The 27,917-nt window shown below is 35.8% G+C and overlaps 1 protein-coding gene across 3 annotated transcripts; it reads right to left on the reverse strand.

Moving 5' to 3' along the window:
- Nucleotides 1-27,257, reverse strand: ttc39a (tetratricopeptide repeat domain 39A). Of its 3 annotated transcripts, XM_042729557.1 has the most exons (20): nt 26,692-27,255; nt 25,273-25,323; nt 25,008-25,058; nt 16,360-16,464; nt 13,795-13,926; nt 12,214-12,257; nt 9,490-9,557; nt 9,288-9,353; nt 8,517-8,615; nt 8,296-8,361; nt 7,532-7,640; nt 7,353-7,420; nt 7,148-7,207; nt 6,863-7,024; nt 4,603-4,694; nt 4,195-4,315; nt 3,683-3,794; nt 3,326-3,440; nt 2,928-3,044; nt 1-1,776 (listed from the first exon to the last, which is right to left on the reverse strand). In XM_042729557.1, exons 1-20 carry the CDS (start codon nt 26,730-26,732, stop codon nt 1,662-1,664), a joined length of 1,794 nt encoding a protein of 597 aa, XP_042585491.1. In that variant the 5' UTR covers nt 26,733-27,255; the 3' UTR covers nt 1-1,661. The 3 variants fall into 3 exon arrangements, with proteins under 3 accessions (XP_042585491.1, XP_042585492.1, XP_042585494.1); XM_042729558.1 differs by lacking the exon at nt 25,008-25,058 and having other exon boundaries at nt 26,692-27,257; XM_042729560.1 differs by lacking the exons at nt 25,008-25,058; nt 25,273-25,323; nt 26,692-27,255 and adding an exon at nt 23,189-24,917.
- Nucleotides 27,258-27,917: the final 660 nt, after the last annotated feature.

Genomic DNA, 27,917 nt, shown 5'->3' on the forward strand with positions numbered 1-27,917 from the left:
TTTTTGGGTGGACTGTCTCATATCATTTAATTTTAAATTAGAAAATGTAAGTTCAGTATTTACAGGATCGTGTTTATAAAGTAGCCATGCACCATATACAGGATTTGCTGACCTCTATAGCACAAAGCCTGTAAAATCAATCTAAATCAGGAAGAATTTAAAAGAGGGAGAAACAAAAGCCATTACAATGAAAAACCCATATATCACTCCTTTTCATACATTCTGTTTTGCCGCATTTGAAACACAGCATGTTATAAATTGCCTGTGAAATTTCTGAGCAAACAGCATGAGCAGATGATTGTTTTTGCTTTATGTAAATGTGACTTTGGTAGAACTAGATCTCATTATACAGATTACACTGCCGACGAGCAAAAAATCCATGGATACATTTAAACTAATCTGGGGTAAATTACTATAAAACACACAAGCCTTGAAGTGCAGGACTGTCTGATTAGAACGAAATCTGAAACTACACTGCAGCTTTGTTTAGTAGATTGAACTCCACACTACAGGGAAAAGCTCCATGAAGTAGCATTCATATATTGAAAAAAATACAATCCCCTGTCCTGAACCAGCTAAAATTTTCTTTCTCTTTGTAGTGCAAGGCTGTAGTGGTTGTCAATGCATCCCTCATGTTGGCTGGAGCTAGCATGCCAGCCTGTCCTGCATGTATCTAAAAGACTTGTTTGTTTGAGCTCAAGTACGATCTGGACCAAGTCCACATGAAGGAGACTGCCTTTCTAATAGACACATTCAGCTGCCCACTTAAAACGGGACAATTTTGAAAGGCGCCATAACATTCTATAAATACTAAAAAAGAAACTAAACCCACAAAACTTCCAGTTTACATTTTGATAGTCCTTTTTTGACTTTTATGCTTGTTTTCTTTCTTTTTAACACATTGCTAAATCAGACTAATAATGTACAGTTCACAGAAACACAAAGATAATGTCATATGATAAAAATTAAGCTTATATCAAGAATCCTGTCCATGAGATTTGACAAGGCCACAGTACTCTAACCAAAGAGTAGCCCATGATATCAAAACTTACGTTCATCATATCACCTCTGAACAACAGGCTTATCTCATAACCTATTTATACTCCAAAGATTAAAAGAAAGCTATTATTTGTGCACATGTGCTTTAAATCCAAATCAAATTTAGCCATAACGCACAGCCATATCTAGGCTACTGATGTCACAGGGTGACCAATAGTGGAGAGCATTACCAACAAGAGCTTTGAAAGCAGCCAAAATGATTGACAGATGACCTTACTTTTGTTCTGAGTGACAATGTTCTTAGCTTGATGTACCAGTATAATATCATTGGACTGATGTAACTTGTATTATATTACTATTATTCATAATGGTACATTTACAATATTCTAATAGCACAATGTTATTTATATGACATCATAACAGCATGATGTCACTTCGGTGTCTTTAGTGAATTGCACTGCACTTCACGTAACATTATTCATGCAGCTGTTGTCCATGTACTGTATAATCTCGGTTTGCGTCATTCAATGAAGATGATTTGTCACTATAAGCTCAGTTCGGGTCTGATTGGTCGTGTGCCCCTTTAGTCCACCTCTTGGCATATGGCAAACCACGTCAAGCCTGATCTTAGCTTGCTGTGACCCCAGCGGTGACCCCAACCGTTAAGGGCTGGAGGGTGAGCATTCTCCGTTCTCAGCTGTGCCTCGTGCCTTATGTAGTGCTGCCTGGATCCGGAAGTGTGTCCGTGATTCCATGGAGTAGTTTTTGTAATTTTGCCTGGCAAATAAATCATGGTTAATAGTGTTCAAGCCTAACAAGGCTTGAGTTTATCATGTATCAAATAGGATAATGGTATAAAATACACATCAGATCAAACACTGAGTGTTTCAGGGGGAAATATGTGACTGTTGTGCAGAGCAAAAAAGTCTTATATTATGCTACAGTGTTTTACATCTGTTAAACAGCCATGATGTGTGACGCTATTATAAAATAATAATAATCAGTTGTGAAATTGTTTACATTGAGTTGATGACTGACGTGCTGAATGCCACACTTTTTTGGGGGGGAATATCTAAGATTTCAATGGCATCTTACAGTACAGTTAAAGCAAATCAAATCTGAAGCCAGTAGCATAAACTTAGCCTCTGTTTTAAGACAGTGTCTTAAGATCTAGTCTGACCAGTAAGGGGTAATCAGTTGGACTCAGTTTAGACAAATCTATGTTTTTACATTACCAACATAAAAAAAAAAAAAAAAAAAGACCAGTCTTAAAGAAAAAAATCTGATGATTATGCAACCGGGCCCTGAAATTAAATTATGCACAGACAACTATTATACAGTATATCTAATGCTAATACAAAATTCTTATTTTTAACTTTTTACTTTTACTTTATTTTGCTATTTTGAATTGTTTATTAAAAAAATAACTTCCTCTGAGATCTGAATTTAGGGTTTTTACATTTACAGCAATGTTCCATTCAGACAATTTATGCGACCTGTAAATCATTTAATTTTATAACATAATTTTCTTACATTTTCACTTGATTTGAAAATATATTAGATATTAAAATAATTATGAAAACTAAACCAAAATAAATAAAATACATTTTAAAATAAAAGTAAATTATTATAATTTATTTAAAAGTGAGGTCAAAACTTCTAAACATTTTTTTGAGCAGTTGGTATGATTTTCCATGTCGAACAAAGCCATGATTCTATCTTTGAGACTGTGTTGTAAAGAACCATTAATCTTAGCAGTGTTACATTTAGTTAAGGTAAAGTGGCAAATTTGTGCCTGCTTCGAAATTCCAAATTCTCCCTTAGGTAATTCATCCTGACACTGACTCTGCAAACAGGATCACTCCACACATATTATGTACATTACTATCTTAAAGGTACAAAACATTCACTGTCAGGACTGAACTTACTTGGCTGCCTCCAGAAGTTTGATGGCCTCGTCTATTCTGCCCTCCTCCATACACAGTAAACCATGTTCCAGAAGAGCATTGGGCACCAGGTAGTGGTCATATTTAATCTGACTCTCACTGTACAAGTACAAACCCAAACAGAAAAAGAGCATTTGTGATTGAAGCTATGTTTAAAACATTTCTCTACCATCTGTGACATATTACATTTTAAAACATGTAATATTTCTTATTCTGTGCAGTGAAATCACAGAACACTTCATTTTACGAGTGAGATTCTTTCCTCTTGTGAGTCAGTAAAAGAAAATAGGCCATGTCTACTTAAGTTTTAACAAGAAAAACCACAAACACTTCTCTTTATGTAAGTGAAGTTTGTTGTACAGCAAAAGAGCAAGACTGACTTGCAGAGGACGAGGGTGAAGTAATGTTCAGCTTCTTCCTTGAAACCCAAGTGTTTGAGACAGAGCCCCTTAAGCAGACTAACCACACACTGATCATCTGTGGTGAACTCGGTTCCTGAGGGCAAACACACAGAGACATTCATGTTTCAGAAAAAAGCTAAATGTGATACAGAGAGGGTCTATGTTGATGATTTTTTTTTCAGTAGAACACTGTTACTTTTTCAGTAGAACACTGTTGCAAAATATCATTTGGAATGACATGAGGAAATAAATAATTGCACTATTTTTGGGTGAACTATTATTTAAAAAGTGGACACCAGCATAAGCAGTACTGCATTGTTTGGAGGGAGATTTTACTTGGATGTTGTTCAAGCATCTGCTGGGCCTCGTCCAGCGTCTTCAGCATGCCCTCTGTCAGGTCCTTTTGCTTCCCAATCACAGTGTAGCCGTTCCAGATATACATCATCTCCTGTCGTGCAAACATACCCTCACAATGAACACGAATTTAAGACTGCGTCTTGTCCAGGTGTTTCCCTTTGTTTATTTTGCAGTGGGATTACACAAATCAGGATGCTCTAATTCCTTACTCTTTGTTAATTAAAGGGCTTTTTACACAGGACGTCTTTTTGCATTTAAAAATAGCAAAGCGGAACACAGTGGAACAGAACAGGAAGCACGTTTATAGATGCAGTACACCATTGCCAATGCACATTATCAGACTCGACCCATCTTAACACTAACTCTAAACGCAGTGAGACACAAGATGACAGCCAGATGCAAGAACACATCCTGTGTGAACTATGCAAATAAGACACTTGCAGTATCAAATAAATACAGACAGTAAAATCTGTATAAAACTGAACACTGACCAATGGAGGTGCAGGAAGAGGAATGGCATTATCTGTATTATAACGGCGAGCTTTTCTGATGGCAAACTTCTCTGTGGGCAGTGACTTCCCAGCTATTTTCTGCTTCAGACTGGGAACTTGCCTGAAAAGTGCAAAACGGATCACAGTTAGCATTAGTAAAGTAAAGTAAATATAATGTCTAAAATATTTACAAGAGGATGGGCTACATTAGATGTAAAAAATTAAATATGAGATTAAATATTAGGTCATTTGTAATGCTTGAATGAACTGAATGGCATTACAGTACAGGCTGTTTATGACATAAATTACTTTTTCTGAATTTTATAGTCACATTGTCCAATTTATAGATTTATATTTAATCATGTGAACAAACATGAACATACATGCACACCATTCCCTTGCCATTACCTAAACAAAGTCACCACATTCTCCCCGAACGGCTGGCATTCCTCACGACTCAGCATGCTGAGGTAAGCAGCTTTCATATACGCATATGTGGCCTAAAAAACAGTGTGTGAGAGGAAAAAAAAAATAGCGATGAGTTCCAAACTGCACAGTAAACACAAACATCCCCGCAGGAGATTAATTGTCCTCAGCCTCCATTCATTTTATATCAGCAGACCTTTTAAAACCAGAGAGAAATCTTAAATTTTATTAAAAAGTGAATATATATTATATGTTTACTTTTTAATAAAATTACATTTCATATATATATACAGGTGCTGGTCATATAATTAGAATATCATCAAAAAGTTGATTTATTTCACTAATTCCATTCAAAAAGTGAAAATTGTATATTATATTCATTAATTTACACACAGACTGATATATTTCAAATGTTTATTTCTTTTAATTTTGATGATTATAACTGACAACTAAGGAAAATCCAAAATTCAGTATCTCAGAAAATTAGAATATTGTGAAAAGGTTCAATATTGAAGACACCTGGTGCCACACTCTAATCAGTTAATTAACTCAAAACACCTGCAAAGCCTTTAAATGGTCTCTCAGTCTAGTTCTGTAGGCTACACAGTCATGGGGAAGACTGCTGAATTGACAGTTGTCCAAAAGACGACCAATGACACCTTGCACAAGGAGGGCAAGACACAAAAGTTCATTGCAAAAGAGGCTGGCTGTTCACAGAGCTCTGTGTCCAAGCACATTAATAGAGAGGTGAAGGGAAGGAAAAGATGTGATAGAAAAAAGTGTACAAGCAATAGGGATAACCGCACCCTGGAGAGGGTTGTGAAACAAAACCCATTCAAAAATGTGGGGGAGATTCACAAAGAGTGGACTGCAGCTGGAGTCAGTGCTTCAAGAACCACTACGCACAGACGTAAGCAAGACATGGGTTTCAGCTGTCGCATTCCTTGTGTCAAGCCACTCTTGAACAACAGAAAGTGTCAGAAGCGTCTCGCTTCAAAAAGGACTGGACTGCTGCTGAGCAGTCCAAAGTTATGTGCTCTGATGAAAGTAAATTTTGCATTTCCTTTGGATATCAGGGTCCCAGAGTCTGGAGGAAGAGAGGAGAGGCACACAATCCACATTTCTTGAGGTCCAGTGTAAAGTTTCCACAGTCAGTGATGGTTTGCGGGTGCCATGTCATCCGCTGGTGTTGGTCCACTGTGTTTTCTGAGGTCCAAGGTCAGCACAGCATATACCAGGAAGTTTTAGAGCACTTCATGCTTCCTGCTGCTGACCAACTTTATGGAGATGCAGATTTCATTTTCCAACAGGACTTGGCACCTGCACACAGTGCCAAAGCTTCCAGTACCTGGTTTAAGGACCATGGTATCCCTGTTCTTAATTGGCCAGCAAACTCGCCTGACCTTAACCCCATAGAATATCTATGGGGTATTGGGAAGAGGAAGATGCGATATGCCAGACCCAACAAAGCAGAAGAGCTGAAGGCCAATATCAGAGCAACCTGGGCTCTCATAAAACCTGAGCAGTGCCACAGACTGATCGACTCCATGCCACGCCGCATTGCTACAGTAATTCAGGCAAAAGGAGCCCCAACTAAGTATTGAGTGCTGTACATGCTCATACTTTTCATTTTTATACTTTTTAGTTGGCCAAGATTTCTAAAAATCCTTTATTTGTATTGGTCTTAAGTAATATTCTAATTTTCTGAGATACTGAATTTGGGATTTTCCTTGGTTTTCAGTTATAATCATCAAAATTAAAAGAAATAAACATCTGAAATATATCAGTCTGTGTGCAATGAATGAATATAATATAGTTTCACATTTTGAATGGAATTAATGAAATAAATCAACTTTTTGATGATATTCTAATTATATGACCAGCACCTGTATGTATATATATATGTATATATATATATATATATATATATATATATATATATATATATATATATATATATATATATATATATATATATGAATAATGGAGCCTTGGTGAGCATAAGAGACTTCTTACCAACCTCAAACTTTTAAATGTAAGTGTATAAATAAACTTGAAATTTGACCCATTTTAATTCCATTTCTGCTTTCTTAAATTCATATTTAAAATATACTTATAAAATACTACATCCTTTGGTAATTCAAATGTAGTCATTTAATCCATTTGGCCCTGAAAGGCACCCACCCTGTTTTACATATAGATCAAGCAACTCTTCTGTTCACTGTGTATTATAAGGTTTCACCTTAGACCAGGCGTTCTCTTTGCTGAGCAGGTCTGCGTAGAAGTAGGCCATCTTCCAGTGCCTTTTATAGGTGAAACACCACATCAGTTCCCAGTAACACATGTGATGGAACTGCTTCCAGTGCTGCTGAGCTTCACAACACTCCTCGAAACGCTTGATAGCCTTAAGAACACGCACACCAATACATGCACACAGGCAGTTAGAAATAAAAATAATATATATAAATAAGAACTTAAAAAAAACATCCTCTTTTTAAACATTAGATAAGAGTAACTCATCACTTACAGCATCCAGATTTCCTTTAATTTCCTCTATTCGACCAGCGAAGAAAAGGAAAATGGATCCCTGACAGGAATACAGCAGTTGTCAAATGTAAAATTCATACTCTACTATTAACAGTGATTGCAGCAGCTGTTCATATCCTAATGTAAATGAGAATGTGAGTGTTTTGGAATTTATGACTGGAAACTGGAAATTGGTGGTCAAGTACCTTCGGATACTTTTTCAGATAAGGCTGAAGCAGTTTTTCTGCATCTTCTACATCTCCCTCTCCAGTGCCTAAAGAACACACACATACATGCAATGAGATACCAAATAATACAGTGTTACTTCTAATGTGCTATATACAGTATGAACTGAAAATGCGATTCAGAAGCAATTTTCTCTTACCTAAAATGAAGCTCATGAAGGTGTGATAGCAAAGCAACAACATGTTACACAGGAAAGACCTAAATGTGTGCTCAGCAGAGCCCTCCTGGAGCTGCTCAAGACCAAACTCCTAAAACAAAAAGATATATACACAATGTTAAATGTAGAATAATGTAACTGTAGAACATGCCAAAAGAATAGTTCACTCAAAATTGCAAATTTGCTGAACATTTACCTCAGGCCATCCAAGATATCGATGAGTTTGCTTCATTACATAACTTGCTGACCGATCAATGGGTCCTCTGCAGTGAATGGCCATCAGCTGTCTGAACTCTCATTCTGACGGCACCCATTCACTGAAAAGGATCCACTGGTGAGCAAGTGATGTAATGCTAAATTTCTCAAAGTCCGTTCTGATAAAGAATTCAGAAGTCAGAAAGAGCTTTATTACCAAGTATGTTTACACACACACACGGAATTTGACAAAAAGAAACAATCTCGTCTCATCTACATCTTAGATGGTCTGAGGGTGAGTACATTTTCAGCAAATTTTTATTTTTGGGTGAGCTATTTCTTTAAGAGTGAATTTTCAGAAAGTTTTTCATTCAGGGTTCTGTGCTTCGCTACATTCAGACAAGTATAAAAAAAAATATCGGCATGCACCTTGACACACTTTATTGCTAAGACAGACAGAAAGAAAAAATAGCCAAGCTCAGATTAAATTTCATTTGTAGACGCCAAACGTGAGCAGAGCCAAACTAAGCTTAGTACTACACAAAACTCACTTTGTTACCAGAGAAGCCCACAAATTCCAACAACCTGAGAGTCCGTGTTGGCAATAACGACAGCATCTGTGAGAAACACAGGTGAGGGGTTGAGAAAACAGACTTGTCCTCAATGAACTCTATGCTAGGATTCATAAATACTCATGGTTTGGCTTAAGAGTGAACACTAGAAGGTATTTTAAGGCTACAACACAAGAAAACATGTGATATAATGCTCTCACCAGGTTAAAGGCCCCCACGCCAAGCTTAACGCCTCCCTCAAAATGACCATGATTGTCACCTTGAACATAACTTGAGGACTTCAGGACCGTATGTAGCTCTTGCAATTAACACAAACACACATTAAAATAAACATACAGAAAAACTTATGGAAGTGTTTAAGTGAAAACACACACAAAACCAGTTCTTCTAATTAAGACAAAATTAAACAATTAACATAAATACGTAAAACACACACATACACACATATATATAAATATATAATATCAAATTAATAGCTTGAATGCACTCTATTTTTTGGCCCATTTAATTTAGAAACCATTCTACGAGTATACACTATTGAGTTTAGGTCTGCTCTAAGTTCATTAATAAACAAAAATGCATGTGCAATTAAAGCTCATACATATCAAATGAGAAGGGCATAGGAAACTGTTATTTCACAGGTCAGTATTTTAGTATTATTTATATTTATTTATATCATTTATTTATATTTTGAATTATCTTTTATTTTTATATTTTAATTTTATTTTTAAAGTTTTAGTAATTTTGTCATGCGCTGTTGTCATTTTTGTTATTGTATATTTCTCTTTATTTCTATCCTATTTTTATTTATTTCTATTTCAGCTTTAACTTTTATTAAAATTTTATTCTTTTTTTGTTTTGTTTTAATACTTTATACTATACCATCTTATATTTATATGTAGCTTCATTTCAGCTATACTTTCATTTTATTTTTTATATAGTTAACAATAACAACACTGTAACAGGTCTTACTTGTATATTTGATAGCTGTTTCTCACTTTCATTCCTCCCTTTATGAAGCTAATCATATTTTCATCCTGAAAGAAACAGTAAATAAATCTTAAATAAGCAACTTAACTTTATCCACAATAATTTATTTTACTCACAAACATAATAACAGGGTAAAGTAGATTTAATATTAGCAGTAAAAGGGAATCCACCCCTGGGACAGACCTGCAGGAAGGTGAGTGCTGCCCTCTGGAGGAGGCATTCGGCATAGCACACTTCAGCGTGGAGCTCCTCTGGGAAGGACACAAACGCAATTGCTTTCAGAGTATCTAAGCATGATGGGAGTATGTCACATGGCCTTTTCAACAAACAGCCACATGATATGGTCACCATGGGTTGAGGAAGTGATTGCATAAACTACTATCATTAAAAGAATATGTCTTTTGTAAAAAATCTCAAAATGTTTGCATGCAGGGATTGAAATCAACTTTTTCATTCACCAGCCAATTTGGCAAATACATTTTTAAGTTACCAGCAATTCATAATTTCTACTAGCCAAAAAAATAAAATTACAGACACAAACCAACAGCTTGAGGCTGTCTACAATAGACGAGACAAAGCAACCATTGCAAATCATTTTGTGCCAGTAATAGGGGTGTGTGATGATATTTACAAAAAAATAATATCTCAATATTTTCTGGAATTTTATCAATAAAGATAATTAGACAATATTTTGCTGAGTGTGTTATTGTGCTGATAAGGACTACCGTGAACAGCTGACTCCTAAAGTTTTTGATATATTTCATATTCTGTGGTCAGTTCACAGCAGGGATAGAAATTAATATTTTCCAATAAGTTAAACAGATTTTTACATTTTATGAGCATTTGCAGCAGTGATAGAAATTAATCTTTTCCAATAAGTCTAAATTAATTTTTAGATTTTATGGGCATTTTTACTTTTATAAAGCCATTTTTTCTAAAAGTGTGCATCATCTTTTGAGTCAAATTCTTACATTTAATCAGTCAGTTATAATAAAAATACATTCAGGATGTTACTACACAAATGAAATCAGTATCAACAAGTTGCATATGAAGTGGCATTTAGATGTTTTGATTTACACATGTTAATGCAGCTTAGAGGGACAAGAAATGCTTTAGCCTGCAGTTAAAAATGCATAAATAATGTTTTGATATTTTAAACATGAAATGTTGAATATATTTGAAATTTGATATTTGAAATTATTTAAAGGGGTCATGTGATATGCAGTTTAAAGTAAAAAAAAAAACACATTATTTTCCACATAATGTACATTATAGTTTCTCCTCTATGGCCTGCCTTTCTGAAACGCATTGATATTTACAAAGCTCATCATTCTGAAAGGCGAGGTGCGCTCTGATTGGCCAGTTATCCAGTGCGTTGTGATCGGCTGAATACCTTAAGCATGTGACGGAAATGTTACACCCCTTACCATACTGTGATGCCATCTCCCGGCTTGACGAGACACAACCAATAAAATCCATTACAAACAAGGCATTTGTTGCATCCAGTGGGGACATAATTACGGATTATAAAACCATGTCTGCATTTGTGATCGGAGAAACGACAAACAAAAAGCACTACACTACACTGCTCAAAACTCGCGTTTGGCAAATCCTTTAAATATAAAAACGTACTTACAGGCTGTGAGTCAGAAGCGCCAGACTGTCCTTGCAAAATTGGAATTGCCCCACTTTATAAAAGCAGCCTTTGTGCACAGACGCATTGTAGGCTACTCTCCCAGGAAACAATCCTCTGTAAAATGTGCTGCACACATTTGAATATTTGGGTTGAACTGTTCTGGAACAGTGTTGTAAATACAACTTAACCACTGATTTCTAGTTGTGTCCTCTTTTGGAAGACCAAACAAAGTAGCTTTCACAATGAAACAGAGCGTCTCCACGACATGATGGCAGAGGCAACAGTGAGAATAAAAGTTCTTTGCGTGAACATTTGGGTGGTGTTATGCAAATTTCCCCACACAGTGACGTAGACATGTGGGGGTGTGTTCAAACGAGGCGTTTTAGGAGGGCGTGGACGAGTCTTAAGTTTTATAAAGAATATCTCTTTGGGTTTGAGACTTTAGACTTTGCAACTTTAGGGATCTTATCTATGCAAAAACAGCTTGTAACACTCCAAAGAGAAAGGAAAACTTGAAATGGCATCATATGACCCCTTTAAAAAATGAAAAGATAATTTAAATGTAAAATTAAAACTATTAAAACCGCCAGTAGGTGGCAGCAAGTCACTATGATTGAACCGAATCATTTAATTGTCATGTTGCTTAGAGATGCAAAACAGCGCTGTGACTGTTTGGAATGATTTGGGGAAATAGAGCAAAAACAGCCAATATGGTGTCTAAAACGTCTCAAAAGTCTCTTGATATTAACTTATTGTTTATTGAACTGTTGTATAAAATCAAAATCTCATTTGTAACATGCCGATTTTTTTTTGATATTGATTAACTATATGAAATGATATATATTCATTTTCTGCCCCCTTATCTTGAATTATGTGATCATTCTTAATGCATATTAACAGACTAAATCATGCAGTGAAAGAATGCACTCTAAATGCGTACGCGCAGTCGCTTATGCGTGCACTAGGTGTTTTGTTTGGTTTTTGCAATATACTCAATAATGTCATGATGTCTCACAAGTTCAGTATTTGCGCTAAACCTGCATAGATTTGGCTTGCATGAACTTCCCCAAGAAATTAATGAGTGAACATAACTTACGAAAAGTAACCCACCAAATTGGCTTGTGATTTGACAGCATTACCTGCCACAGCTGATTTTTACCCGCATTTGGCGGGTGTTAATTTCAAACAATGTTTGCATGATATTTTTTTTTCTACTGATGCATCCTTATTGCCAATTAATCATTTAGCAAAATATGTATATAGGCACCCACCTTCTGTAACGTTTTTGCTGTTGAAGGAAGACTTTTTACGGTATCTGTAAAGACAAACAAAGCCTTATCAGTCCTGTCCTAAAACAACACAATGATCCATCAGTAGTGGTTACTTGGTAACACACTCAGTTGGCACAGTTGGCTAAGGTCAGCCTTGTGCTCTCTGTTGCGGTCCTACTGTATGAAAGCTGGTAGACAAACTTGCACTCAATCCAAAAGCAAAAAACTCAGCTTGATTTACTGTATCCCTAAGGCCATATAAATAGAGCAGTTGGATCTGAGGAGGACACAATTGCTGTCTGGTTTCTGTCTGAGTAAACTGACAACCCTCTGAGGGACAAACATGAATTATTCTTAGTAAATTAAATTTACACAAATACAAGACATGCAGATGAATGCCGGGGGGCTAAGATAAGTAGGCCATGCACACCCTACAAAGTTTAATAAGTGACAACCATGGGTCTGTGTATTTATGGAATACAGAAGTCACACTTTATCACTCAAGTGACAGCCACAGCAAAGAAAAAAAGCTACATGGATGCTAACAGTTTAGCCACTGAGCAACAGCCAAGCATTTAGTTTAGCACTTTATTTTAGTACAAACAACAGAAGGAGAGTGTTTTGTTTATGCTTTTTAAACTGCTGCTTTTAAATGGTGTAAATGAACAGAGACTAGAGTTTGTGGAACAACAGCAGGGTGAAAACATAGTTATATATATTTATACAGTATGCCTGTATAAGTCATTGAATAAATTATACATTTCTTTTACTGGGATTTTGCTTTGTGTGTCATTAGCTATTAATACTTGATTTAGCAATTTACATTATTGACACTTTAAAAATACTTAAGTATTAATGATATCAAAAGTCATTTATACAAAGTCATCTCTAAAAGTTTACCTGGGGTGAACTAACCCTTCAAGAGGGCATCTTCCCCATCTTATTGTTTCCCAAATACCTGATGTATCTTATTAAACCAGTTAAGATCAATGTAGTGAAGAATATACAGTATATATTGTTGTGCATACGTGGCATCTATTATTTGGACCAGACAGTGTAGCTGAAGAGCAACTCATAGTGTGTGTGTGTGTGTGTGTGTGTGTGTGCGATCAGGTGACAGTGGCATTCCAGTGCTACAGGGCCTGGATGACGTGGCAGAGTCACAGTGGTGTGAGTTGCCTGGAAACACAAGCATATACAAGATTTTCAACCCCCCACCCCAATACAGTGTGTCATGGATCTCTGAAATTCCTCTGCCATCTGGGATGTGGTGACAGCTCTAGACCTGCTGCATTGTGGCATTACGTCACTAATACAAATGTGACATAACCAAGAGATCCTGAAAATACTGTATGGATATTAATAGCTGAAAATAGTGTGTGGCTGTATCTCTCTATCTCTCTCTCTCTAAAATATATAATTATTTCAAATGTAATTATTTTAAATGAATTGACAGCCCTAATATTACATTTATATGATTAAAATAAATAAAGAAATAAATATTTCACATATAAAATAAGTGAAAACATAAATTAAATAAATTCCATTTTATTTTAAATTAATGAATTAAAGACAACACACCGTTGACACACGGCCTGTGCCTCTTTCATTGTGTTGCCTGCAGCCAATATGTCCTCAGGGTTGAAGGTCATCATGGCCTGCATTTCCAGTATTGTGGCATACGTAAGCGCATGATACATGCTGTCTTTATTCCTGCCATAGAACACAAAGGAAGACGGTGAATTAGATCTATATATAGAACAAACGAGAGGGTGGTATGACAGTGACAGTAAAAGAAAATTCACCACTGAGACACTCATTAACATCATCAATAACACAAATGAGGTCTGGAAATGGATGAAAGTGTTTAAGTAACCTGACCATGCTGAACACAGTCTTGTAACATAATACCAAAAACACTAATACTAATGACATTATGAAAAAGTAAAACTGGCAGAAAACACACATTGTCAATTAAAAATGTGAATACAGATTTTGTTCAAATACACTATTATTATTTACCTTACCACAGTATTTTTTGTAATTGAATTCAAAGTGGTTAAAAGTGCTTTATAGAACATGCATTCTTGACAGGATTAAACGTAATTTAGTGTCTATTTACAGTGCAGTTTCAGTTCTTTCAGGAGCTGAATAGAATGTGACACTACTAGTCCAACATTCCTGGGTAGAGAGATATCTGGATAAACAGGTTTACCACTCTTTCCTTTACACAGGTGGAACTGGAATAACGATGGCATGACGGGAACAGGAATGTGGCATATATTACATCTTCTAACCAAACAATAAATTTAACAATATACCATGAGGGCAACACACATAATGCATGCTAAAATCATACATAGAGGCCTACGTTTTGTCTTAGAACAGGATAATTATGAATTACTGAATGAGCTGATGTGTAAAAAGTTTCATCACTGATTTTTGTGAACTCTAAAGAGTTAAAATGCTTACAGAACAAAACAGCTGTTGACATGCAAACGAGTATCAGGCGTTGAAATAGCGTTTGTGCTGTTGCTGTTTTCCTAAGGAATCATGAACACTGGCCTGAACTCCTAACCAATCTGTATGCATAATCAGTATTTATCCTTTCAAAGTCAAATCAGATGTCCTGCAAAACACAGCACCAAGAAGTGTGGAAGGAGAGACAGAAGCTACTCTCACACAGCAGAAGAACACAGCTGTCAGCCCTATTTGGAGTGCTAAATATGTTTTCTGTTCATATTTATTTTAGTTATGAGGTCTGTCAGCCTTTCAGTTTATAAAAAAATTATAAAAAAGTGGTTAGAGAGCCACAACAAAACAGTCCACTGTGCGACTGCAGAAAGACAATCTCTACTATCAGCAGAGTTGTTTTAAACTATTAACTTGTACAGACATGGATTCTAATAGTTTTGCTTTTGAGTCTCTCGTTCTGCCTCTGTTTGTAACTTTCTCTCTTGTACACGTGTACCTTTCATTAGCACCATGCATGTAGCAGCCCTGCCCTGCTGACTGGAATGGGGTGGGACGCGACTAAAACAAACCTATTAGGTAAATCACAAAACTATGACTTCACTATTTGCAAGTTCAAACAGTGAGCAGCAGAAGTGAGATCCTCTGATTGTCGAATCAATGACCTGCTGAACAGCGTGTCTATGTTTAAGTATTATGCATGTTTGAATTGTACACATGAATGTGTCAAAAACTAATATTTGACCTGATATCCAGACTTACAGATGAAACAGAACAATTTAACAGCAATGTCCAAAATGAACAGTCGTGAGAGTAAATATTGCATCTGGTGAGTAAATAAATTAGCTTTATTAGGAACTCTAACATTATACATGGTTTAAATTAAATTGTAAGCATTATATTCTGACCCTCACTGAATAAAATAAATTATAATAAAATAATACAAAAATTTAATTAAATTAAATTAAATTAAAAAACAAAAAATAAATAAATAAAAAATAATCGCCATTGCAAGGTCTGGCTTAAAGTTGATTTTGGATCCTGAATGCAACCTAACAAAAGCGAGTGACACAGGGGACAAAGATGGAAAGATGGCAAAGATTACAAAATGGACTGAATAATTATATAGTTTATAATACACAAAGACACACACCCATCCACAGTTGTGGGTAGTGAGGAAGGCAGAAATGTGAGATGCTATAAGACACAGAATACGTATGAAAACAAAGTGTGGTGTGAGAAGAAGAAAAGATCTAGAGACGAATCTCCAGAGAGCTTAACTCATTCAGTAGGTTTTGGGTTATGTGAGATTTACCTGAGGAACACCCAATGATTGTGGATGAAGACTCGCCTCACAAAATGATGAACAAGAACAGTTATGTAAATTAGTAGATTATGCACTTGCTTAATGGATAAAACCCGATACAGAACAGTTCAAACACTTCATAAGAGTCAAAATGGACTAAGAACAGTGATTCAAACTGATTATGAAACCGTATAATCCAAGGTTTCTCTGCCTCACACCTAAACACACAAGGAGGAAGTAAAAGAAATAATAGAGTCTCATTGTGTTCTGAGTACTTAAGTTCCATAAATGTTCCAAACTCAGAACCTCATACAAAACCAGTAAACAGCAGGTCAAACTCTTATTGCGAAACACACAGGCGGTCTTACCTGCTCTTAAGTCTGGTCAAAGCCTCATCAAATTCATTTCGCAGGAACAGATCCAATGCCACCATGCAGTCTTGAAGAGCCACTGACAGGTCAGATTGCTCCGATCTAGCACAAATACAGAAAGAAAAAACAACTAAATAAACAAATGATCATTTCTAAAGCCTCAGTCTTAAAAAAAAAAAAAAAGTTAAGTTAACCTAATTTTTTTTTTTTTTGTGAAAATTTTTTTACTCTGGGGATATAAGATGTGTACGAGTTTTTGTTTCTTTATTGGAACAGATTTAGAGAAATGTAGCATTACATCACTTAGTCACCAATGTATTTCTTCAGTGAATGGGTGCCGTCAGAATGAGAGTCCAAATAGCTGATTAAAAAGTAATCCACACAACTCCAGTCCACCAATTTAACATCTTGTAAATTGAAGTTGTAAAGTTTATAACAAATAAATGCATCAAGATGTTATCATTTTAAACCGTTGCTTCCGGCTAAAATATGAGTCATCTATTCATAACATTGCTTTCTCCAGTGAAAAGGCCTGAATCAGGAGAGAAATATTCACAAATGGAAGTACCATTTACAAGCAAAAACAGTCCAAAACAGATTTTGATGTGAAAGGACAACAGGATATGGATTTTTCCACTGGAGGAAGCATTATTATGGATTTTAGACTGGTATTTTGGCCATAAGCAATGTTTGAAAGTAGGGCTGTCAAATCGATTATCATGATTAATCACATCTAAAATAAAATGTTGTTTACATATTATATTTGTGTGTGCTGTGTATATTTATATGTATATATAAATACACACACATACATGTAGCCTATATACAAGTATATAAACACAACTTTTATTTTGGATGTGATTAATCACGAATAATCAATTTGACAGCTCTAGTTCAAGTAAAAATGTCTTGATGGATTTAATACACAGCATTTCACTTCACAAGACATTAATTGATTGATCAGAGTTGTGTCAATTACTAATGGATTGTTGTAATGTTTTTATCAGCTGTTTGGACTCTCATTCTGGCAGCACCCATTCACTGCAGAGGATTTATTAGTGAGCAAGTGATGTAATGGCAAATTTCTCTAAATCTGTTTCAATAACAATACAAAAAAAACTCATTTACATCTTCAAAAACTGCACAACATGCCAACACTAGTGATTATTTTCCTGGTTAGGTCTAAAGGATGCCATTTGGGACAGGGCCATTGTACTTTGAGGCAATGCAACAGCTTTTGAAGCAGCTCAAGGAAGTAGTGATCAGGTGTCATGTTGGACAGGAGACAGGCTCACTCAGTTTCTGAGAATCTGCAGAAAATCTCACACTGTCCCCAAAAAGCTTGTTCTGTGTGAGTGTGAAGTCACAGCTCTCTGCTGCAGAGAATCCCCCCAGAGCCTCTTAATTTAGATAAAAGTGCAGTGAAGCAGATGTCACCTTCAAATGCACTAAGGCACAGGTCAGTGTGTATCTGTAGTGTCAACTGAAAAAAAAACAAAAAACACTGGGAATGTGAAGCAGAACGTATATAATAATAATGAGAAGAGGAGTGTGTAGAGAAGGTCTGGGAAAACAAAGTTTACTATCTTTTGATTTGTGCATAAAAACACAATACTGACAGAGTGCTTATGTTTCTTAGAATCCCTATAGTACCACATTGCAGGTATTTAAACTAATTTTTTTTTTAAAGAATTTGAGTTTAATGAGGTGTAAAAACCTTTTATATTTGTAGATTTAATCTATAATTTGGTCATCAACGGGGCTTTATATATTTAATGCACTGTACGCCTTAGAAAATATAACAATGGCTTCATCATTATGTTAAAAATCACATTTGTTTGCATCTATTTCATTTTTTACATTAGCACTAAATTCACAGTTCAATGAGATTTTACCTACACATTTCAGGAAATCAAACTTAAGCTTTTGTTTTGAACTTTTTTACTGTGTATATTACAAAGTATTATGCACACATAAGTTTGTAAATCCATATAAACACTGATTTATACATTTCTATAATTGCATGTGCCAATTACCTGCAAATGTGGGTTTGCAGATGCACTGATAGACAAGACTAGGCTGAGAGCAACGAGACAAGACTGAACAACTCTTACAGTTTGCATAACCATACTCTCTAGAGGTTTTGCAATTAAACAGTAAGGCAGCAGCCTTTTTTTCTTTCTTCATGGAAGATTAATGAATCACATACTCAATGGGTCTAATTTCTGGCAGTCTAAAGTGGCGTTTACACCATCAGTCATTCATTTTCAAGTTGACCAGGATTTATGCGCTGAGAAAAGTAATTTCCTCCTCAGTAAACAGTACTTATTTTTTACATGTTGAGATGAATATGACATTGAGTTTACTAATGTGCACTAACATCTCCACTCAAACCAGTGGCCTAATAAGAGTTACACAGAACAGGATGCCTGATGGGGGCTGCCATGTTATGATCACATGACTAGTCAAATCACAGAATAAATGAACCATGCCTGACGCTGTGTCCGAATATGCCTAATTTCATACTATACAGTAGATGAAAAACAGCATGTGAAAAGAGTAGTATGTCCAAATTCATAGTATTCGAAAAACAGTAGGTGAAAATTACCCGGATGACATACCATTTCCACAGAGATTCTGACATATGTGTTCAACAGACACTTTACTTTCCCATTAGGCCACAAGAGAGTATTTATGAATGCCAGTAAAGTGTTGCAGCTGACGCAGATGGAGTACATCCAAATTTAATTTATACTACCGATTTTCAAACTATACAGAACACAATTTTAACGGACAAGAAGTAGGTTTCAAACCAAATAAAATACTAGACGGCATGTGATTTCGGACTAAGTGCTAGAAATATAGACAAAATAGCACATTTCTACAATGGCAATCACCTGTGGTGTAAATTGCTTACTAACTTGTGATGACACCACCAGTCCTAAACTTCTAGCAACTATCTTGAGCTGTGATGTGAAAGGCAGCACACAGGGAAAAATATAAATCCATGACATGCTTAAAAGGACATAAAAATCTTATGGTTAAATGTTTACAATAATGTAATGGCATACATATTATTTATATAACATACTAATGGAAAATGTACATTTCTAAGCATATACTGATAAACACGATCATCATTTATGAGATAACAAAACAAAAGGCCCGTATTCACAAAACATTTTATCATACCACTAAGAGTTCTCCTTAATAGCAGTAAAAGTTTTTCTCTTAAAACCTATTCACAAAGCTGCTGAGACAAACTTTTACTAAGGAACAGACAGAAGTCTTAAGCTAAGAGTAAGGGCGGGGTTTACCTTGTTGCTATGGATGATGTCAGCATACTTACTAACTATGCACACAGTGATTGGCATATTCATAGAAATATTGTGCAATATTATGTTGCTATAAATAAAGGTTTTAAAATAAAAATGTTAATTGCCACATTCAAATAAAGATATAAAAATTCAGGCTAAGTGTCTCTAATTAAATAAGTAGGCTATATATTCAGCTAATTGTCAGCCTCTTATGCTTCTCGTAAACAATCGTAAGTCTCTTTGGATAAAAGCATCTGCAAAATGACTAAATGTTAATGGTAATGTAAACAATTAGTCAATACGCATTAGGGTCCTCGACTAAAGATTTTTCTGGTCGACTAGTAGTCGTTCATTTTAAGCATTATTCAACTATTAGTCGCACTTTTAATAAACCATATAAATCATAATAATGAGCCATTAATTGTCTACATAGCCTTATAAGCACTCAAGCACACACTTGCCACTGAGCACTGGCAAATATAATCATTATGAATGTGTTAGGGTAAAACAGCAAGTACACTGCATTAATGTTTTAATAAATTATTGTTACACTAGTGCGTTCTGTTTTAAGTTTAAGAGATGAAGTCGGTGACACTGACTTGTCATCTCCGCAGTATGCGCCTCCATGCATGTTTCATGATAATTACATAATCTGAGAATATTTGTTTTCATGGTTTCACTCTCTGTAGATATATTTTTCATGTCTGTAATAAGGCAAGCATACACAGAGTTTCGAAGTGACGCTCAAGTTCACAGAGTCCGAGACGGCAGAAAGCGCATCCTGTTTGTTTTCATTATTTTACAAAAGTGCAACATTTATTCTGTTATAACAGTTATTCTGAGTGCACACGAATAAACATAGAGTCTTTACTGATACAAAAAATGCATTACTATTATCTGTGTGACCAAAAATGACCATGTATTTTAAGAGCAAATAATCGCACCGGCGCCTCCATCTGTCATGCAGTAGCCCAAGCGTGCTACTGTTCATCTTCCACACTCCGCACAAACATGTGAACTGCGCACTTTTTTCTAGGCTAACATTAGATTGAGCTGCCATGTATAGTTGCTACTTCATACATATTTCAGATGATAAGACATATTTGAGGTCGATGAATGTAAGGTGAGCATATGGATGTCCTGCCCGATGTACTATTACCACATAGACTAGCCGTAAACGATTTGTCCGTCATGGACTGAGTGATTTCGCCACTTCATGTGGAATTTTTTTTCTTTTCTGTGACTAAGCGACTAATAAAATTTGGGTAATATGCATATAAATAGCCTTTTAATTAGCAGAGTAGAATAATCATAGCTGATAGTAAGACATGCAAACATAAAAGAAAAGGGATAACCTCCAAACCAAAGACGATAACTTTTTAAAAGCTCATTATCGTCAAATGTTTCTAAAATGTTTATATTCCGAGGTAGATTGCTGGCAACACCCATTTTATGATAGTTCAGATTTTGTCTTAGTGTCATAGGAGACCTCTTCACTACTCCTAACGTTTCACAGATTTAGGAGCTAATTTTAGCGCTAAAACTCTTTTTTAAATACTCTTAGAACTAAAATCTAGGAGTCCTAAATTTAGGACTGACACGCCCATTATTTTTAAGGTTTTCTCCTAAATCTGCAAGTTATGAGCTACTTTTAGCCTTAGGATGTTTTGTGAATACGGGCCCAGTTCCACTGTTTCTTCAGACACATGATGAGAAGACAAATGTCTCAGAGATGAACATGATCAAAGCCCATTGTATCTCTATATAAGGGACACATTCTTCAAATTACAGCACCATTTAAAATTAATTTCTAAATTGAGTTGAAATTTGTAATGGTCCTGACCTTGCCCTGCTAAGATTATAGCACGCCTCCTAATCTAATAAAACCCAACAACCTTTTACAGTTCTTCAACCCTGAAACATTCTGCTGAAAACAACCATTCATAGAGTGACTCTGTATGTCGAAAAATGAACTGGGAATTGAGAGTATGTAAAAAGACAATGGCTTTGGCCATTCTCCACTGAAACTAATCAAATCAATAAATGTGACTAAATGAGAGCCATGCCTTTACATTCCAAATGACGGCCAATACAGACGCTCTTTATGGGATCCGCTTAGCCAATAGCAATTCAGCTGATGGTTCGGGCTACTGTCAGAAGGACAGATTGGTTTGACTGCCCGGTCTCTCCAACTCCTAATGCCTACCAGGTGACTTCAATTCTGTCGTCTCCTGCTATTAATGGAGCATGGCTTCCTACTTATACAATGTCAAAGATCTACAGCATTAAATCATAATCTGTGAGTTATAAATAGGGTGCTATACATTAAACAAAAGCTGGTCGTCTTGTAGTCTAATGCCATTTAAAAGGCAAGATGCACATTTTGAACATAATACACATCAGCACTGCTGTTAGTGATGATAATGGAAATTTAAGTATGCAAGATCATTCCCCTGTTTTTAAATTTAGATTACCTTTGCTGTAATTTAATGATCGCATAAAACAATTGTTTAAAAGTATTGTTTTAAAATTGGCTGATATCAGATTTTAATGTTTTATTTGTTTTTCAGACAAAAATACAATAGAATTTTAATATTTGCCATTTTGGCCACATCATAGAAACATGTTTTGTTTATATATATATATATATATATATATATATATATATATATATATATATATATATATGCAATTTATCAACATGCATTAATCAATAACCAATAAATGTTCAATATTATAGTACTGACCATGTTTTCACCTACTTTTTTGTGCAGTACAATTCCCAAAATGTATCTAAACTTAGTAGACATAGTTTTCTTAGACTAATGAATTTACTGGCCCCAAAAAGTCTAAGCAAACCTTATATTTCTGTGAGTAAATCTAGAATACAGTTAGCAACAATCAGCTTTAAGCACTTCTCATCCCCCAGAGGCGGAACACAGAGTGAATTTCCTCCCTGATGCTGATATGTGATATAAGAGCTAGATGATTTGAATGAATGAAGAACAGTGCATGCTACATTGAGCCTGGCTAGCAAAAGGAAGTGGTCTGAGATTTATTCAGAAGCTACAGCAGAGGTAAAACGAACCTTTGCACTCCTTGTACCCTACAGTGCTCACAAACTAATTGTGGTGATGCTAAGCGATTCTGAAGAGCTGATGCCGCCCAGGGGCTAATTGACTTCTGATGATCATTACCGGAATGATTGGAACAAACAAGCTGACTCTAAAACACACACACACACGCTCAGTGCTAAGAGACTAACACTCCTACAACAATAACAAAAAGCTGTGCTCTACACTTTAACCAATGAATTCTACAACACAAGCAGCTCTGAAAGCAAGGGCATCCAAAACAATTACCTGTCTAATATTTCCAAACCATCCCTGTTTTTCTGGTTATGCAGGCTGTAAATGCATTCTCATGTTGAGAACAGTTAAATAATCCTCAATCACTGCTAAAACACACATTCACACAATAGCACACTCTCAGCTGTGTGACGTTCTTACCCGTTTGAACGAGTTTCTGCCTCTCCTGACATTTTCATCTGGTACAGTGAGATCAAGGAGTGCAGTAAAGCGAGAGAAAGGAGGAATAAAAGGAGAAAGAAGAGACGCAGAGTAATTCACAGTGGTGTGTGAGAGAACAGGCCTTCCTACTGGTTCCTATCAGCAGAGCAGCAGCTTCCCTCTGGCTACAGCACACACACACACACACACTCGCACACACACTCTCACTCACTCAGGCTGCAGAGAGGACAGCGGGAAAGGAACGCAGAGCTTAATAAGATTGGGATGACTATCACACAGACAGAAAGTGATTTTTCTCATTGCCTCTTTCTTGCTGTCTCCCCGCCTTCTAACAAAAACACACACACACGCCACCTCAGTCTCCTCCTCTTCTCAATCACCCTCATGCTGTACATTACTTCCTGGCCTCTGATAGGTCAATGATGCAATGGAGTTGGTTCCAATTTCTTAAGAATCCAACTAGCAAAATGCTCCTAAAGTGGGGATCATGCTTCTGCAGTCAAGTGACAATCTGAACTCTGCAGCAGTCAATAGCATTCAACACAATGACAGGCCTGTAAATCAGTGCTCAACAGTGGGGATCATGAGACACAGAGGACAGATGCAGACCACAGAATCAGCACAAGGAAGTGACACAGCCTGTGGCATGTTTAGGAGAAGGGGAGATGGAAGTTTATAGAAAGAATGGAAGCAAGATGAAATGCTTCTATTTTGCATACTCTGGAGCCACATGACAAAGCTGATTGGCTGATGAAAGCACATCCTGAGCTGTGAAACCAAAAGCAGCAGACAGGAAAAAATTAAAATGTTTATGGAGCCAAAAATCCAGGACAAAAGCCAGCACTGGGGAAATATGTGCTGTAAAAAACAAAATTTAAAATACAGTGCTGTTCAAAAGTTTGGGGCTGTTTTTTAAAATCAGTTTATTATATTCACCATGGCTGCATTTATTTGATCAAAAACACAGTAAAAATATTTACCTCTCCTGAGTAGTAGGTGCTAATGTGAACTGACTGAGGGAGATTTTGTAGACATGATTTGCAAAATTGCAGATCCAGTATATATCAATAACTTGGCAACCATCAGTTCTGTGAATTGTTCACATTTTTGAAGAAAATGCAAATGGTGTTTGTCCATGCAAAAGGTTTTAGCACATTGCTTTGATTACAAGCTAGTTCATCTGCATCTAGAGCAATAATGTTGGTGTGCTATGCATTTTCAGCTATAGATTAGAATAATCATGACCATACTGGCATGACCGGGTCATTTCAGTGAAATAATCCTTTAAGAAAATGAAAATTAGCTTTCTGTTGACTGATGTGATGGAGCTTCAGTCTGTATTGGGTTTAGTGTAGTTGATGTGGAAGCCATCTGGAGTGAACCTTTGAATAATACATGTGGAGGACGGTAGGAACCTGCCCTTTATGAGAACAATCCTTTTACTGTCTATGGAACAATCATTAAATCTCTCTAACGAGATGTTACCCCCACAGTTTGCCAATGTGAGAGTATGTAATAAAAAAATAGATATTACTAGTATCTACAGTCAAAGTTTCAAAAAACAAGTTATTTAGCCACTCTTACATTTAAATACACACAAAATGCAATGCAATGCAATGCATTGTGGGAAGTAACATGATAGTGCCATCTTACCTGTTAATAATTTGGCTATTGGTATTCATGTTCACTTATGCATGAACAACTAAGATTCTATATTGTTTTTCTTCACAAAACATGACTGCGGCAGTGCAAAGTGCAAAATGAAGTTTTAAAAAGAAATGTGGCGGCAGAATCCTACCCATAATCAGTGATGACAGGGTCCAGCCCATCTTTCTCTATAATAGGTGATCTAAAAAAAGGAAACAGTCTTATAGTTACTGCCACTATTATCAGTCAAGAACTTCTAAAATGACATTTTTATTTTGAGTGGACTGCAATTTTTTATCAGTTAAGAGAGTGTGTATGTGTGTGTGTAAATGTGTTCAAATCCTAATTGTTGTCAGTGTCACAGGCAATAGATCTTGTGAGGAAACACGGGTTGATTTAAAGTGTGGCACACTCACTGGGATGGAGACGTGGGGCTGTCCAGCGAGTCTTCATTCTTGAGTTGATCTCTAAAAGCACATGAAAGCTTGTGAACAAAATCTGATCTTGTATTCTTCAGTAATGAACCATTACTGACACAGTTTCCTGAACACAAAAATATCTGGAAAAAACTCTCAAGCTCATGTTTCATCAGCTCTGAGCAGTTTCCCTAAACATGCTTCCCAGAGTCTCTTATTAAGACAACCCAATGTGTGCACTGATAGTGAACAGGAAATAGCACTTTTAGCAAAATGAACATTTTTTTACATGTAACAAATTATGGTGTGAAAGGAACAAATACTTCTCTGTCATAAAACAATAAACAGTTAAGCATTAACAGACAGCAGCAAGCAGCGCCTGTGATGTCATTGTTTTTTTGTTTTTTTTTATTTTAAACAGGAAGATGGGGTTATAGCATGAAAGAACAGGTATCATCCAATCAGCTTGCACCAAATCTCATCCATGTTGACATCACCCGCTACATTGTTTTTAACATTAGGTCTTTTGATTAACCTGACAGTCTGTCTCTTAGGATATTGTTAAGGCTCAAATCACTTTGCAACACACTAATGATACTGTTTTATATTCGATAGAAAACGGTAACTACTCTAATAGGCCTCTAATGGTTGTTTATTATTAATATATATGGTGGCATTATATTAATGAGAATCATGGTAAACAGTCTAATTGTATATAATTCCCAAACTTAATATATTTTAGTATGACTGTTTCTAACAAGGGGCTATATAATATGAATAAGTAAATACAAATAAAATTTGAATAAATTATCTGTAAAGCATTATATAATGTAGTCGTTTTCGTTATTGTTATTATTTAAAGCTAAACTTGAGGCTCCTCTGAGTAAAGAAGAGCAAATCCCACCACTAGATAGATTACTTAAAAGTTGGTAACTTTAATGATATCTGGTCTTTACAGTAGGGAGTTGAAATTGAACTACACTTACTTTATATGATCTGTAATCTAATATTCACCGGTAAATACAACTATTGGGTGCCACACATAGATACATCATAGATAGCATACTTTCATTAACACATACAGATTATTGGTTAATGTACATTAGATACACTGATGTCTTTATATCTTCACATTTGAATATAGCTACAATGACAATAATTCTGTTAAGCATAATTTTCTTAAAATAAATTAGTTACTTTAGTGTTACTAAACATTCCTAACATCCGAGTGAAATATGAATGCCATTAGTTCTGTGATGTGAGGAGGCAGTGATTTTAGAACACAAGATGTAGATCTACCCACCACCTGAAACCATAATACTGAAGTCCGTAATTATCTTATTTATGCAAATTATCTTCCTGTATCTGCCTTGATGTATTCTCTCCACCTGTCCAAAAACTGAAAGATTGCAAACTTACTTTTTGCCGTCATTCTTCTTGTTGCGTCTCCAGAAACTCATTCCAAAGAGGAAGAAAGGATAGTAAATCCAGTAAAGTGACAGTAGAGAGTGTGCTAGTCACTACCTGGACATTCGTTACCTGTCCTAGCCTTCCTCAGGTGATCACTGAACTTCTGTTTGAGACGCAACAGCGGGCCGTGTGTTTCTATACTGCCTTTTTTTTTTCTTTTTTCAACATGTGAGGCAGACTGGGAGGTGTGGAGAAACCCATTTCCACAAATAAAGAGATCCTTTGCGAAAACTGCTGGAATGCTGTGCTGTAACTCTTCCCTGGTCTTAAAGTCCTCCAGGTTCAACTCTCACAAAGTAACGTAGCCTACTACGAGTGTGTTCGCGAATTATAAAACGAATTCTGGTGGGTATAAACATGTCTCTCGCAAACAAAATGGTCTTAGCGTCACTAACACGCAAAGCCAACAATAAAAAGAATAAAACACTAAAGTATTCTAAAGTCACCAAAAAACCCTTTGGTAAATAAATGTATTTAGCCGATGTAAAGTGCTTAAACGAGCAGACGGCCAGCTGTTGCTATGGTTACCGCCTTAGGCAAACTTAATGAAATTTTGTGGTTATAAAATCTCAATTTCAGTGTTGTGGCTTTTAGTCTGTCTATTAGCTTTGAATATTTTATTCCAACCCGATTCAATCAAAAAACAGCTATTTTATAAGGTGGCGATTTCATATGAATTCCATAAAACATGCGATTTCTTAGAAAACAGCACGAATACCTAATATAATCAAATTTTTGGGGAAACAACTAAAAATCGGTTGTTATGCTTACCTCCTGAGCTTTGCTCATGAAAGACAAACTTCATAAAACTCTGTGGTCATAAAATCAAAATTTGAGTTTTGCGGTTTTTAGTATATTTGTCTATTAGCTTTAAAAATCTGTTTTATGAGGGGAACAATAGGATTATGCGATTCGTTCGAAAATGTACCCTATTTAGAAAATAACAAGCATCATACAAATTCACTAATTTGGCAAAAATAATAGTTATGAATTGTCATGAAGGTGTTGACTATATGCTAATATTTCTAAAATCTGTTTTTATTATTATTATTATTATTTTTTTTTTTTTAATTAAACTTTTAACAGAGACATTTAACATTTATCATCTTTATCTTCTGGAACAAAACACTTTATTTTAAGGTGTCCTTGTCACAAGTTACATGTGCTTACTCAGG

This window comes from Cyprinus carpio, chromosome B8, assembly GCF_018340385.1.
Source record: "Cyprinus carpio isolate SPL01 chromosome B8, ASM1834038v1, whole genome shotgun sequence".
Taxonomy (NCBI): domain Eukaryota; kingdom Metazoa; phylum Chordata; class Actinopteri; order Cypriniformes; family Cyprinidae; genus Cyprinus; species Cyprinus carpio.